At 34.1% G+C, this 15,950-nt stretch overlaps 2 protein-coding genes across 4 annotated transcripts in view; both read right to left on the bottom strand.

Moving 5' to 3' along the window:
• The window catches only part of LOC134842204 (ATP-binding cassette sub-family A member 2-like), a 172,260-nt gene that overhangs the window by 39,678 nt on the left and 116,632 nt on the right, over window positions 1-15,950 (bottom strand). For 2 of the 3 annotated variants that reach the window (XM_063858429.1, XM_063858431.1), the window contains exons 8-13: window positions 10,707-10,844; window positions 10,449-10,517; window positions 9,947-9,958; window positions 6,875-7,040; window positions 4,793-4,904; window positions 3,549-3,837 (exon numbers count right to left, since the gene is read on the bottom strand). In XM_063858429.1, the coding sequence (XP_063714499.1) occupies window positions 3,549-3,837; window positions 4,793-4,904; window positions 6,875-7,040; window positions 9,947-9,958; window positions 10,449-10,517; window positions 10,707-10,844 (786 nt within the window). The remainder of the gene's footprint in view (window positions 1-3,548; window positions 3,838-4,792; window positions 4,905-6,874; window positions 7,041-9,946; window positions 9,959-10,448; window positions 10,518-10,706; window positions 10,845-15,950) is intronic. The other variant, XM_063858430.1, reaches the window with a different exon arrangement.
• LOC134842205 (serine/arginine repetitive matrix protein 1-like) overlaps window positions 1-15,950 on the bottom strand; it is a 334,393-nt gene that overhangs the window by 201,814 nt on the left and 116,629 nt on the right. The window lies entirely within an intron of this gene.

Raw genomic sequence — 15,950 nt, 5'->3', positions numbered from 1 at the left:
TTCCACGTTTTCACCCCGACAGCTTAGTTTTGCTTTCAATTAGCTAAATAATTTAATATTTATCCAAGTATTTTTTTTATAAATCAGAAAGCGATCCATAAAAACATTCATTCGAACGTGAAAAAATTTGAACAAGGATGGCGGTTACTGTGCATGTTGCACAGAATGTTCCGATCATAGTCGTCAAAAAAACAAGAAGATAAAGCTTTTTTTAAATTAGTTTTTCTGCATGGGATGATAAAAAAAACTGATGAAAAACTATATTTTAGACATATTGGACACTCATAATAATACAGGCAAATAAGACACAAACATTTTTTTAGAAAATTGACTAGAAAAACAAAAATAAAAAAATTCAAAAGATTTCACTTTTTGCTCTATTTTTTTGCAGAAAAATTCCAATTTTTCGAAGTTTTTGGTTTCCAGAGTGGAGCTACAAAACTCCAAGAATTAATTTTACTTGCTTAAAATTAAGTTTTTAGAGCTTAAGTTTTAAATTTCTCCTAATTAAGCTGTTGTAAGCCTGCTCGCTTGCTTCATTCGCTCGAATTAAGGGAAAAAACTTGAGAATTTCAAACCGATTTTTCTCAACACTGGGAAGCCTTTTGGAAACTTTTTAAGTGGTTCGAATCACGACTAAGAGGGCTTTCATATGATATATCACTCAGCCCAGTCCGATCATTATTTTTGGTAGATGATTTTGCGTGAAAACCAAAAAAAACCAAAACACCCGAATACAAAGTTCCTCCCCAATTTCAATGGTCGGAACAACAAGGATAGCCGGTTACTGTGCAAGTAACACAGAATTATGTTCCGACCAGTTTAAAAAATTACAACAAAATTTGTTTTTTTTTTAAATTAGTGTCGTTTTTTCGGCGTGGTGTGATACAAGAATCTGAGCGAAAAAGTAAAGCTTTGGCATTTTCAGCAGTCATTGTAAAATATGCAAATTGTAGAACAATTTTTGAAGAAAAACAACAAAAACAAAAAAATCCGTATTTTTCATCAAAAACCAGAACTAAACTTTAATTTGAGATTCTAGGGAAATTATTGGGACCACAATTAGATTGCCTCAATTCAATATGAAACGATAATTTAAACAAAAGCAGCGTGATTTGGAATGATTCATCGCTCTTACGCGTTGAACATCATAGATAAGTGGAGAGATCGCGCGGAGCCATCGAAAACTAATATTTCAAAAACTTGACATCAAAAAAAATGCGAGAACAATAGGAAAAGGAGACTGAACATATAACGCTAGGCGTTAAACTGGCTTGTGTAATTAGTTCACTATTTCTACTTTCGAGACAAAATTGCGCAATATAGGTGAGATTAAGTTAGAAGCGGAAGGAAACAGCACATGTTCACTTCAAGCATTGTGAATTGCCGTCCCACAAAGAATTTCATACTCATCTAATGAATTCGACGCAATCTTTATAACAATCTTAAACTACCTATTCTTTGTGGACAGCACAAAAAGATACTTTGAAATAATTAGGCAGATAAAAAACGGTTAATTTAGGATAGAAAAGAAGTTTCACAACTTGATAAGCAACAGTTCCCAGTTCCAGCTTGAAATATTCCAATTTAATTTTTTTTGTTATCTCTAAAAGCAGAACACAACTGATGTGATTGCTAACTAACCTTTTCAACCTACAATTGGTTGGTTTTCAGATCTCTAAAGCAATAATTATGAAATCTATTTCACCATAACAGCTCTTAAGTCTGAGGCTCTTGAAAGAAAGACTCGAACCTTGGCCACGAAATCAAATTTGGCTTCATCGTTACGACTACTCTCAAGGAGAATGGTTTTTTTTCTATGGAGGATTTTTCCTTCGCGATTTCAGGAACTCAAAGCGAGCTCGCATGTGCTCGAGTGCAGTGTCAGTAGCGGATTCGAGGAGGTGGGGAAACTGGACGTCTCTTTCTTTACCCCGCAGCGATTCGAACCCCTGACCCCTTACTACATCCATTTTAAGTCGACCGACACTTATTACTTTGAAAGAGCGTGCTAAAAGGCAACTTTGGGTAGCAGCGGTAAATTGGTTATGACTCCGCCTCTCAATCGAAAGGTCAGATGTTCGAGGCCCACCATGATCCGTGAAGCAACCTTACCCAGACAAGAATATTGCATGTATATCTTTACCAGGGGAAAAACAGCGGTACTTCGCAAAGATCTAAACAGCTCGTATGTTGGTACTTTCCCTTGAGGATGAAAAGCCTTAACTTTTTAGTCAAAAATTTCAAAAATAATGACCAAAAACGGCACTTTCGGCCCGTTTTTTAAAATAGCAGAAAAAATTCACTTTAGTTTTGGTGCAGCTTGGAAAATCAACTTATAAAATCAACTAAAAGAATTTGAAAAATCAGCCCACTACACTCGAGAAAATCCTAGATAGTGCCTAGTATCATATCATAGCTCTCACTGTTGATTTGGGTTCAAAAAGATAACTAAAAAAACGGTAGTGTCCACAAAAATCGGTCTGAAAATTTTGGCTCATAGTGGTCTGCTGAACTGAAAAAACTGCGTTTTCTCAATCTATTATAGCTATTATAAACAATATAGCCAACAGACAGTTGAAAGAGAGCCAATGAACTCAAAAATTGTTTTTTTAGAAAGTTCATTTTTCGAAAGTCAGAGAAAAAAAATAAAGCTCTTTGAATTTCGAGAACAATTCATGATCGGCAATTTTAAAAGAATATTAACTCAATTAAGAAAAATAGATCAATACGTAAATTTTTTATTGGTGACCTTTACACTTTCGCTGCTCGATATTGGAATTTCGAACTTCAAGAAATCAAAAGACAAACAGCGAAAACGTAAAGCTGAGCCTAAAAAATTATAAGACTTTTCAAAAAAACACCACGACTTATATAAGAGTCTGGACTACGTTCATCTAGTCTTAAAAACAGATTTTTTTCTGAACTAAAACTAATTTTCTACAAAAAAAATTAGTGCATAGCTGCTTACGCAGACAAAATTACTGCCAACTTTTCTTTCGATGGAAATTTTTGATCTCAGATTTGACATTTTCTAAGGCCAAATGTCTGTTTCTAATAATATATGCGCGTAGCATCTAATGTACGAGAGACTACCTTAGCATGTTTTTTGATTGAATTGATTTTGCAGCATAATTTTTAGGAAAATGAAGTTGTATTCAAATACTTGGCAAGCAAAACAATTTCCCCCACTGAAGTTTTCGAAGGCCGTCGTATAAGGCAAAAGAGACTAGCGGAATATGCGGCACATAAGAGAATAGCCGGTCTTTCTATCGGTTGTTCCACCACTTTTGAGAAAATAAAGGTGCCACCAAAAGCAGCATCAATATTTTCTACTTAGATTGGGAAAAAGTTACATTGTAGTATTACACTACGCTGCGCGAGTGTAATTAAATACCAAGCTTGTGTCAAAATCTAATTTTGGACGATTTAGCTGTGTGATTGGTTATAAAATACGGTTAACATCAACTTAATTTAAACATGACATGATTATTATCTTTTTTCCAAACTGATTTTGAGTAAACATGCCAGACATGAAACGATCTTACCTCTTTCAGACGTGTTTCCTTTTCCTTGGCCACCGCATTCACCAACACACTGGAAAAATATATCCAGGACAGTAGCATGAACAGAGGCATACCATGTTCTATAACTTCTGCAAACACGTCATTGTCATAGCAGGGGGCGGGGAACTTCTGGATGTATAGACCTGGTGCCTCGACGCTTCTGCCCGTCTGGAAGTTGATGATGGCTCTATCAACTAGATCTTGCACCCAGAGGAATCCATACGTGTAGTAGTTGTTCTCATTCAGTCCATGAGTGTCAGTTCCCGGGTACCTGTTGAAACCAATACTTCACTGTAATAAGGACAATTAATCTTTATCACTTAAGAAAAACATATGCCATATAAAACATTTAAAAAATCAATTGGCACAGCGTAAAAAATACTCGTGAAATAAAATGCAATAAGCACAAAAATCCACATGATAATATAAATAGCATAGAAATAACGATTCCTGTACTAGATCAAGAAAACATAGCCAACGGACAGTCGGATAAACCGAGAAAAACTAAATTTAAGCCTTCTCCTGAAAGAAAACATCGCGACTTGTAACGGAGTCTGAACTTCAACTTTCAAATGTTGAAGAAAAAATATTTGCCCTTAAAGCTCTTTGAATTTCAAGAACAATTTATAACTGAATGAAATCAAATCAACTGGAGAAAACTGGATCAATAGCAAACTGAAAAATTCTGAAATTAAAACCCACTTTCAAGTGGAATTAGGTCACGTTCGTCGTGACCTTTACACTATTGCTGTTCGATTTAAAAGTTTGACTTCCTTTTGACAAAGAAAATGAACTGAATTTAAAAAGAAATCAAAAGTCAAACCGCAAAAAAATTCTAAAAACTACGTTCATTACTCTTAATAGTTTCAATATTTTTTCTCGGTGACTAGAACAACGACTCCGAATTTATACATAAACCTGGCTAAACTTGAAATGAACGCGCTTCTGGAAGTGCCTACATTAACGTGAATTAGTCACGCGTACATGGTCGAACCAATTAAAAGTCGTTTATGTTTCACGATCTATTGGATACATTGAATCAGAAAAAAAAATTCAATACTACTGCAGTGAATGGGATATCATGATTGTTTACTTAGGGTTATGAGATATGAAAAAGTGCAAGCAACCTTAGGATGATCTGACCGATATTTTTTCATACAACCTCTCCTATTTAAGGCATGAATAATCTAGTAGATGATGAGTTATATAAATATAAATTGGGTTACCAGTATGATGATCTGACGAATCGGGTATCGGCTGTTTCACTCTGCGACTGTCTGATTTTGTAGCTTACATGTGACCCAATTCTACCCTGCTCGTCCACGTCAAACACAATCACTAAAAAGAACACCTTTTCAAAAATACATATACTTTTCAGCAAAAAAAAACTTCTCAAAACAATCTTTGTCATCAGAAATACTTAAAAGCCTTTGAAATAAATGCTTTGCAGAATGTCGTAGAACATGATCTCAATATACTGTATTAATAAACTATATCATCAATATAGTCTAGTCTCAACTAAAGGCACAAAATTCTACAACTCCTTTTATTTACTTTTTGCTTATCTTTTTATATAGTTTTATTCTTTCAAACCAAACAAAAAGATGAACTGGGTCAAAAGTATATCATATTACAGCCATTTCAGTTGTGACTCGCATTCAAAAAGTAGTCATTTCTTTTCGTTTTTCAGCGTGTAATGCACCTCCGGTGCTTCGAATTTTTAACAACTCATAAGAAACCGCATATAGTGGAAAGAAGATCTGCATCCTTACAGTGAACACTGACAGCAACCAATTTCAGGGTTCGTAATAAAAAATTTTGCAAAGTTTATAATAAAATATTTTAAAACCAAATTTTGAAAAATCATAAAATTTTGTGAAGTTAAAATTTAAAATGAACTAAAAAATTTCACATCGGAAACTCGAAAAAAAAGAAATTTCGAAAAAAAAATTTAATCTATGTTTTCGGAAACTTTTTTGAAAAAATCAAACAACGTCGTATCTGGATTACTAACAAAATTTGGGCACTCATGAAATTTGGGCAACCCCTGAAAATACTCTAAATCGGAAAAAATTGCATCCCCTGGGAGTACCCTCATCGTTTCCAACAAAAGGATTGAGATCTTAAAACATTTGAAACTTTCATAAAATCCAAGTTTTGTTTGACAATTTTTGAAAAATCATAAAAACGTCATATCTCGAAAACTACAAGGGTTTGAGAAGTGAGATTTGGAGACAAGATTCGCAACTTCTGAGAGTACCCTGACAGCACCCAACTATAGGGCAAAAATTTCATAAATTGGGAAATAAAAAAAAATCTTGAAATTTTTGAAAAATCTTGAAAATTGTCGTATCTCGGAGACTAAAAGGACTTGGTAATTCATATATGGAGACCAGAATCGCAAAAGCTGGGAAAACCCTGACAAAGTCCCAGTATTTGATTGCTAATTTCAAACTTGATGAAATAAACACTGAATTTAAACTGGAAAGTCGAAAAAAAAATCTTAACTATTGCTATATACGACATAGCTTAAACATACAAAAAATTCTTGTTAAACATGCAAAAATATTACGTTGAAAAAACTTAAACAAGACGAGATATTGAAGCCCGCATTTAAATATATAACAGAAAGGATGAAAGTTAAAAAATTAGGCGACGGGTAGACAGACATGATCAAATTAATTAAAAAAGCAGGTATACTGACAGACAGACAGACCTAATTTGCCCTCGAAAAAAATACTGAAAAATTAATGACCTCGCGGAAAACTAATTGAAAATTTTTCTTAAGCATTGCAGTATATGATATAGCTTAAACATGAAAAAATTCTTTTGCTACACATGCAAAAATAATACGTTGAAAACGCTTAAACATGGCGAGATAGTGAAGCCCGCATTTAAATATATAATAGATAGATACCAATCTATTTCAGTAATTTAGGTACTTCTATTCAATAGTTTAAAAAATTTTCAATTTTCTTTTTGTATATTTTTCATTTGAATGACAGGCGCGGTTACCGGAACATTCTGTGGAATTTACACTGCAACCGGCTCTCTTCTCCACGTTTTGTTTTTCAGCTCTATGCTACATACTAAAATACACAACCCGAATGATCCATCAATTACACAGAGATGAAGCGGAGCTTTGCATCACTTGCAACACAGCACAAACAAAAAAATGAATTTAAAAGAGCCTCTGACTTCAACGAAGGGAGCGAGTTTGAACCACGACGCGGCTAGCTTACAACCCTCTTGGTTTATTTCATCTTTTTGTTTAGTTGCATTTTGCATCAAACCAGAATGCTTCGAACCTGCCAGAATTCTGTTTCCCTCTCTGGCCGCATCTCCATTGGCTAGCAAGTGCACTGCCTCACTCTCAGTTGCGACTCCCTCGAACACGTCCAAATCCCTGTCTCTTAACATCAACTTCATGGCACACGCGGCACGATCGAACACGTCCAGCATCTTCAGGAAGTTCTACACAAAACAAAACCGACGCACTTAAGGATCAAATCAAATCGCCAAGCCTCATACGATACAAAATTGAACTTCGAGATAGCCCGCTATCAACACATCATGAAAAATTTTTCACACAGGAGAAGCAGAGTTTCGAACGACTGGCAGGAAATAAATGATAAAAAAGGATTTTAACATGTTTAAACTTTAAATTGAATATGAAAAAAAATCTGTTTTGTTATTGATGATGATTCAAAGACTCTTCTGACAAATTAAATGCAGCTAGGATATCACAAAAAAAATCCAGGACAAAATACATTTTAATTTCGAAAACACGAAACTTTTTCAAGATCAATAGATCAAACTTTTCTCACAAAAATTCCAGATTGCAAAAAATCAGGCGTTTATCTTTGATCCAACTTTTTTAAATCAGCGTTTAAATTTGATCAAGCTAATTGGTAATTGAACAGAATGGCGGCAACAACAATCAGGCTTAGCAAGTTATTTTAGTGACGGAGAATATACTATTAAGAGAACTGACTTTTTCAGTAAGCTTAATGCCAAAAAAAAAACTTAATTCCGAGTACATCAACTTCACAAATGCCTTCTCGTACAGTTCACCTTGAAAATCTTTAAAACTTTTAAATATCTTCTGTTTGTTCTTTAGGGCACAATATGGCATCAGGCTATGAAACAGTTTTTTATTTTTTTTAAGACGAAATTCGTCAAATCAATATCATAATAAGGCAAATATAACCAGTTGCTCTGCAAGTAGCACAAAGTTCCCCTTTCATTTTTAAAACATAGCCAACAGATAGCTGGAAAAGAGTTAATGAATGCAAAGAAACAGAAAAAAAACTGAGTTTTTTTTTGAAACTTCATCTTTCGAATTACAAAGAAAAAATGTATAGACTTGGAGCTCTTCGAATTTCAAGAACAAATTACGATTGACAGTTTTTTGATGCAATTAACTAAATTACAGAAAACTGTAGTGTTTGGTTAAAAAAATTTAATCAGCTGAGAAATCTTAGAAAAATAATATCCACTTTCGAAATTAAAAATCGATCACGTTTTTTGCGCCATTTCCTCTTTCGCAATTACTGAGCGAATTTTGCCTAACTTTTAGCAATTGAACTTGAATTGAACTCAAAAAGTTTATATATACCTAAGGTAAGTCATAAATGCAATAATATGAATGATTTCACTTTCCGCAGCTACTAGAGCATTTTAGGACCTTAAAGAAAAAAATGATCACGAATATATAAAAGTCTGAACTGAAAAACAAGGACTCATCGATTCTTAAAATAAAATTTTTCAAATTTGTGCCGATTTTTGTGCATGTTACGATGAGCGGAAACAGACTACAGCTACATACATTGGTAAACCAGGCGTAATTCAATACTGAATAAAACAATCAAAAACTCAAACATTTAAGAGAGAGTTTTAGGATAAAATACTATTAAGAGAACTGACTTTTTCAAAAAACTTAAAGCCAAAAAAACTTAATTCCAAGTACATCAACTTCACAAGCTTTTTCGTAAAGAGCACATTGAAAATTTTTTGAACTTTTAAATATCTTCTGGTAGCTCTTTATGGCAAAATATGCCATTAGGCTATAAAACAGTTTTTAAATTTTTTTAGACGAAATTCTGCAAATCAATATCATAATACAAAATTCTGCATATCAATATCATAATAAGACAAATGTAACCAGTCGCTGTGCAAATAGCACAAACTTCCCACTTCATTTTTAAAACATAGCCAATAGACAGTTGGAAAAGAGTCAATGAAAAGAGTCAATGAATCCAAAGAAACAGAAAAAAACGTAGTTGTTTTTTTTTTGAAACTTCAACTTTCTAATAACAAAGAAAAAATATATAGAATTGGAGCTCTTTGAATTTCAAGAACAAATTACGATTGACAGTTTTTTGATACAATTAACTAAATTACAGAAAACTGTATGGTTTGGTAAAAAAAATTTTGATCAGCTGGGAAACCTTAGAAAATTAATATCCATTTTCCGAAATTAAAAATCGATCACGTTTTTTTGCGCCATTTCCTCTTTCGTAATTGGAGAGCGAATGTTGCCTAACTTTTAGCAACTGAACTTGAATTGAACTCAAAAAATTTATTTATACCTAAGGTCATTCTTAAACGCAATAGTATGAATGATTTCACTTTCCGCAGCTACTAGAGCATTTTAGGACCTTAAAGAAAAAAATGATCACGAATATATAAAAGGCTGAACTGAAAAACAAGACTTCGTCGATTCTTAAAATAAATATTTTCAAATTTGTGCCAATTTTTGTGCATGGTACGATGAGCGGAAACAGACTACAGCAACATACATTCAATACTGAATAAAAACAAATGAATATATTCATAAAATCTTCTTAAGAAATATTTCAGGAATACTTTTACTCATTTTGAGATAGCTAGATCAAATGGTTTTTTACTGCTATTTAGTCTGCTACCTAAAACGAGCCGTTGCTTATGTCAGCGAAAAAAATACACCTTAGTCTCTATGCGAACACATAAAATCCCATTCGTCTCCGCATTTTTTATTCTTCAGTAATTCTCTGGTAATTCCACAATGTATCAATGACATACGCAGGGGATATTGTGAACAAAACCCAACTTTCAAACATTGTAGTTTCATTTAGCATTTCGAGGACCCATAGCTCATGCGATGGGAGATACTGAGATGCAGTCATGATCATGAGTCAAACATTGAACCATACACCGCTCTTTTAACTGACGCTCAGTCCAACTAGATGACTTCAATCAATGCCCAGCCAAAACATGAACAACCACGATCCAGCTTTTAGATTTGATTTTTAAAATCAACAAATTATTTGAGAGTCATTAAGAACCATGTTAGCGAAAACACCAGCCAAACGCCTTGTTGTTAAGTGCAGAATACATACCACGGTCAGTCCCTGCAAAAGTGCACCTTTATCTAATGATTAAACTCTGATTACTTTGTCCAAATTCAAGCAGATGAACTCATATTAATCACTTTGCATCAAAATAACCAGTTGACAGGGAAGACGAAAAATTACGAACTATTCGATGCTTAGCGGGAGTTCAAATCTGTTTGAATTTTAAACTTGCTGCAATCAGTAAGATTATCAAACATGTTCCAGACATTATTTCAAAGCCGTGTGGCGACAATTCGTAGAGGTGACAATTCGTAACAGGCGACAATTCGTAACAAGCGACCATTCGTAACAGTAGATTGAGCCGTGGAACACTGATTCACGCGCAGTATTCCTCTCGTTCCGGATGTAAGCGCAGCGGAGCGAGCGTATTGTACTCTCAATGCCTTGTAACGAATTGTCGCTTGTTACGAATTGTCTCCCTACTTTTCAGAGCATTATATCGCAAGTAAACCTAAATTTTCGTAAATCTAATTTTTAATGTTCTAACCGGGTACGTCTTCCGCAGATCTTCAATATTTGGCTCAGTTCCGTTGAATTCAACATTGAGGAAGGTGACCTGAAACAAAGTTCAACAGTTTTTGAAAAACAGACATTCTAAAAAATAACGACAATTTTACTCTTCAAATTTTCTTCTTATTCGGCCAGTGATCGATTTATTCAGCAATATGCCCATTTTTCCAAAAAGTTAATTAAGGTCCAAAATTGCATGTTTATACCGAAGAACTTGACCCGAATGGTGACTTACCACGTCCAGTACTGAAACTCCTTGTTCGAAAGCATTTGGATTTTTCAGTTTCAGGTAAGATCTGAATGCCTCCGAAACTTGGAGAAAGTTGTTCAGGAACACGGGCAGTTTGCGCAATGTTGTTGCTGTAGATGACATCTGGAAAAAAAAAGAAATGAAACGCCGTGAAACGGTCAAAACAACATTTGTTAAGTCCGCCTTCTGCAAATTCATATTTAAAATAGCCACTCTAAAATTTCCCCTAAAAAAACAAACATAGCGCTAAAATTGCATATTCAACATAGCCAACAGATAGTTGACAAAATGTGAAAAACTCAATGAAACCCAAAAAACACGTAATTAAAACATTTGAACTTTTTTCAACTTTCGGTGAACAATGTGTATCACGTTAAAGCTCTTTGAATTTCAAGAAGTATTTGGTTGACAGTTTTTTCCCAGATTTATCCTTTTTAGAAGAAAACTGTATAAGAATGTATTTTTTTGCATTCCGCTGGGAATTCAGAAAATGAAAATCCATTTTTGAAACTAGAAGTCATTCACGTTTTCCGTGACATTCATGCTTCACGTTTTCCTATTAAGCCCCACTCCCAACTCGGGCAGTCTTGTCATAGAAAATTGATTCCAATACATGAGTGATCGGATTTGAATTTATAATAACCAAGCGGTAACAAAGCCGAAAAAAATAAGCAGAAACCCTTCATGACGAAAATAAAAGCAAATAAATCTTAACTTATAAAAATGATAAACTTTATTAAATATAAACTTTTTTCGGACGTAGCGATGCAATAAGAGGCCACGAAATCAACATTAATGAAGCCAAAAAATACTAAGCCGATAAAAAAGACGGAAAAAAAATAAAAAAAAGAGTGAAATTTTAACGAATCGAGCTTGTAAAATTACAACAAAAGAAAAGCAAACTTAGATTCCGTCGGAGTTTTTAAATGCTTAAACCATGTGCAAAGAAAATTGTTTACAGCTAAAATAAACGATCCTCAGATGTAGCAACTAAGCCGACAAACCATAATCAGATAAATAATAGACCGAAAATGTTTTGGTCAGATTTGAACCCACGACCTTTGCCGTCCCAAGCGTATCCACTACCACCAAGCTAAGTGTGCAAGAGACACTACAAAATTCGAATTCATTGTGAACCAAGGTACCGCTAGCAATTACTACACAATACACTAACCGGTGTTATTGAAATTGTTACAATTTCATTTCGTCCATTCTGTGGACAAAGTTGTTTAAGGGAAAAAAGTCTAGTACCCGATAGCAATACCTTTGCTTATCGCAAGGGTAAATATAAAAGTGATGCGTAACAAGTCCAACAAACACGATAATCTGACTATTGGATTTCGATGCAGAAAATTTCCTTATGGCAAAAACACATGCAGTTGTCGGAATCGAACCACGGAGCCCCAAACAGAGGCAATACCACGAAATATCAGAAGAAAGAGCAATTGTCAAATTCGCACATATTCATAGTAAGGTTGTTTATAGAAAAAGGTCTACTTCCCGCTGACAAGACATATGCACTTGCAAGAGTTAAAAGCGAACGTAGCCAACAGGCAGTTGGAAAACTTGATTGGAAAGTTTCGAACAATTTTCAACTTTCGAGAAGAAATACATCACGTTGAAGGTCTTTGAATTTCAAAGACTCTTGATGATTGAACGTTTTTTTTCCGTTAAGTTAACCATTTAGAAAACATATTGACTCAGTAATTTGAAACAAGTAGTCAATCATGTATTTCGTGGCCATTTTACTTTTGATGTTCGACAGTGGAAATTATCTTCATTAACACAGAGGAAGCTTCGCCTCGCAAAGAATAACGAGAACACGACAAAAAGCTGCTTTATAAAGTACAATACGAAAAAGAATAAATAAGCCTCGAATTAGCAAAAATTCGTCAGCGTCTGAGATTCGAACCTGGGGACATTGAGATTAAGAGTCACACACACTATCCACTCAGCCACGGAAAATTATTAGTAAACAGAAGATAGAATATTAAACACTAGCAACAAATAAAGCAAAGAACAGATGCTATGCAATTTCCAATGATACAGTGAAATTTCCAAATAGGTGAACACTTTTAATGAACTTCTGGCTCTTTTCCAGTTCCCACTTCTCAAAATACCGAGTTTATATTTGTTTTACGTGTTATTACGGCTAAATGCGTGATGTTACGCTGTAAAGTATGAAGAACAAATCAGTTCAGAATTGTCGATTTGTTCACCACGCCAAATTTCATTGCATTGTGACAACGGTAAATAGACTTTTCAAAATTCAATTTGAAAGGGGAGAACTGGAAAAGAGCCGAACTTTTATTAGAGAGTTAGGCTAGAAAAAAAGAAGGTTCGTAATAACACACTAAGCTGACGGTATCTAAACAAAGGAAAGAATGCGACCTCAAAAAGAAATCAAAATTCAAACCGCGACTCTTGCAAACGATTTTTTTTTCTGTGATTTGAAAGCACCCGCATACATATGTTCATACATTCCTTTCATATGTCTTTAAATGAAGACTCTGCGCTCTACTAAATTCCGGTCTGCGTTAACGACCCATCCCTATTATAAAAAGGAAAAACTTAGCCCTTGAAACTCCGCATCAAAAACTGACAAGGAGTTCAAATTTCAATTATAGTTAAACCTGTTTAATCAAAAATTAAAAACCCAAGCTTTGAAAAAAAAACTGCATGAAACGTGTGCCAATAACATAAACTGCATTAGGAAAGAAAAACGAAAAATCAGCCGACAGAAATTAAGACCAACAAAACAAATCCAAAAAAAAATCAATTTTCAAGAAATTGAGCATGTCGGCGCACTTGAGCATATCAGCAGACCTTATAAAAAAGTCTTGTCTTTGGGGGTGGGGGAAACGTGGGGTTTCCGAATACAAGTCACTTGCTCTCGCCAGTGAAACGATGAAACTTTGAAAAATACACGTTTTTGACAGACTGAACTGATTCAGGAAAAGTAAGCGACTTATCAAAAATTGAAAATTTGTTCTGACTAAAAACTTCAATAAACAATTTATCAATTCAACAATTACTCAAAAATATATGGCTGGTTAGAACCTTGGAAGATGCAGGTTTAATTTTTAGGCTGAATACATTCACAGAAACTTTTGACGGCTTCAAATACAGAGAGGCGAAGCTGTTTTTCGAAAACACAGACACAGCAAAAACGCCAAGAAGTAGCTTTTAAAAAAGGTAAAAAAGAGAAAGGCAAGAAAATTGAACTACAAGAGAACTTTGAAAACTACATGATCTTTACTGGATTGAAACTTCAAACCTCGAGCCACTAAGACGACTTCCCTCCCTATCCAACTCTACCACTGACGCTTCAATAACCGTAACAATACCTACTCATAAAGTGAACAACAAGCTTTTAAACTGTCAATATTATGCAGCAAAACTGTTTGCCAAAATTAACATTAATTTAAGCTAGCTGGATAAAACTGGGAATCCAGCAACGCTAATGGTCAAATCTCCAAAACTACAGGGTTTCAGATCTTCGTATTTTTAACTCACAAACAAAACCCTCAAATGGCCGATAACAAATATTGCACTTTCCATATTAAATCATCGAGTTCATAAATCAAGTCATCTTGAGAGCATCCCACGATCTTGAGCACCAGACCATAGTGTTGGTTTTCAAACTTTTTTGCATCTAAATTTTTTGAAAAAAAAATAAAAAACGGCATATCTGAGAGCCTCAGATAATTCTAGCTCAAACTCACAGACAAATTCTTCAATATCTGAAATTAAACTGCGAAAACCACCACAAGACATTTAAAAGTTTTTTTTAATATTAAAAAAAGTATCGAAAAAAGGTCATACCTGGAAAATTAAAAGGATTACAGCAGTCACAGTTGTAGGCAAACTTTACAACCTTTAAGACTACTCTGGCAGCACCATTTATAGGTTTTAAATTCCATCATAATAATCTGTTTTGAAAATTTATCAAAAACCATTTAAAAAACGCCATATCTCGGAAACTTAAATGATTTGAGCAGTCATATTTAGAGGCAATATTTGCAAGGCTTAAAAGTACCCTGACAGCACCTCGCTATAGAGTTGAAAAACTCAACTTTTGTCAAGCTAATATATTAAACCCCTGATAGTAACCTGACAGGACCCAACTACAGGGTTAAGAATTTTAAATCTAAGTTTTCTGAACACTTTTAAAAAAAAATCATAAGAATCGTCGTAAACTAAAAGGATTTGAGCAGTCATATTTAGAGGCAAGAATTGCAACTGCAGGAGAGTAACCTGAGAGTACGCATGTACAGCAATAAAATTTTTAAAATTTGTGGAATTTTTATATCTAGATTTTCTTTAAAAAATCAAAAAAATCACAAGAATCGCCGTATCTCGTCAACTAAAAAGATAAAAAGATTTGCGTATTCATATTTGGAGGACCCATTGGCAATCTCTGGGGAAACCCTGACAACTTCCCACTATTGGGTTGTTAATTTCAAATTTACACTCAATTCAATCAGGAAACAAAATTCTTAACCATGGCTAGATACGATATAGCTTAAACGTGAAAAGTTTAGCTTACACGAGATAGTGAAGCCCGCATTTAAATATATCATAGAATTCTTAAACGTTACGAGAGGTGCAATCTTGAACATGGCACCCAAAGCAATTGAAAACGACATTGTTTAACATGGCGCCCACATGAATTGAAATCGACTTTATTTAACATGGCAACCACTTGAAATGAAAAGGAATTACAATTAATTAACATTACCAACAGACAGTTGGAAAAGATTCAGTGAACTGACTTATTATTGAAAAACTCAACTTTTAAATTTCAAAAAAAAGATGGCTTTAAAGCTCTCTGACTTTCAAGAACAAATTATTATTCTGATTGATATAACTATCCCAATTTGAGAAAACTGGATCATAACTAATTTTTTTCGCTGGGAAATATGATAATTAGATATCACTTTCGAAAACAGAAATCGATCACGTTTTTCCTGACCTTTACACTTTTGGTGTTCGATAGTGGAATTTGCTTTCCTTGTAACAAAAAAAAACGAACTGAACTTACAAAAATCAAAATTCTAATCGCGAAAAGTAAATTTGACAAAAAAATTATCACGACCTCAATCAGAGCTGCTTTATCGACTCTTAATAAGATAATTCTAAAAAAAGGAAAGCTTATATAAAAAATGTGATCTCGATCGTATAAAATGTATTTTTGTTTCCACAGCTGTTTCTAACGTGTTAAGTATG

Source organism: Symsagittifera roscoffensis, chromosome 3 (assembly GCF_963678635.1).
Source record: "Symsagittifera roscoffensis chromosome 3, txSymRosc1.1, whole genome shotgun sequence".
Lineage (NCBI taxonomy): Eukaryota > Metazoa > Xenacoelomorpha > Acoela > Convolutidae > Symsagittifera > Symsagittifera roscoffensis.
The sequence above is the reverse complement of the archived record's forward strand: the minus strand, read 5'-3'. Positions and strand labels throughout refer to the sequence as shown.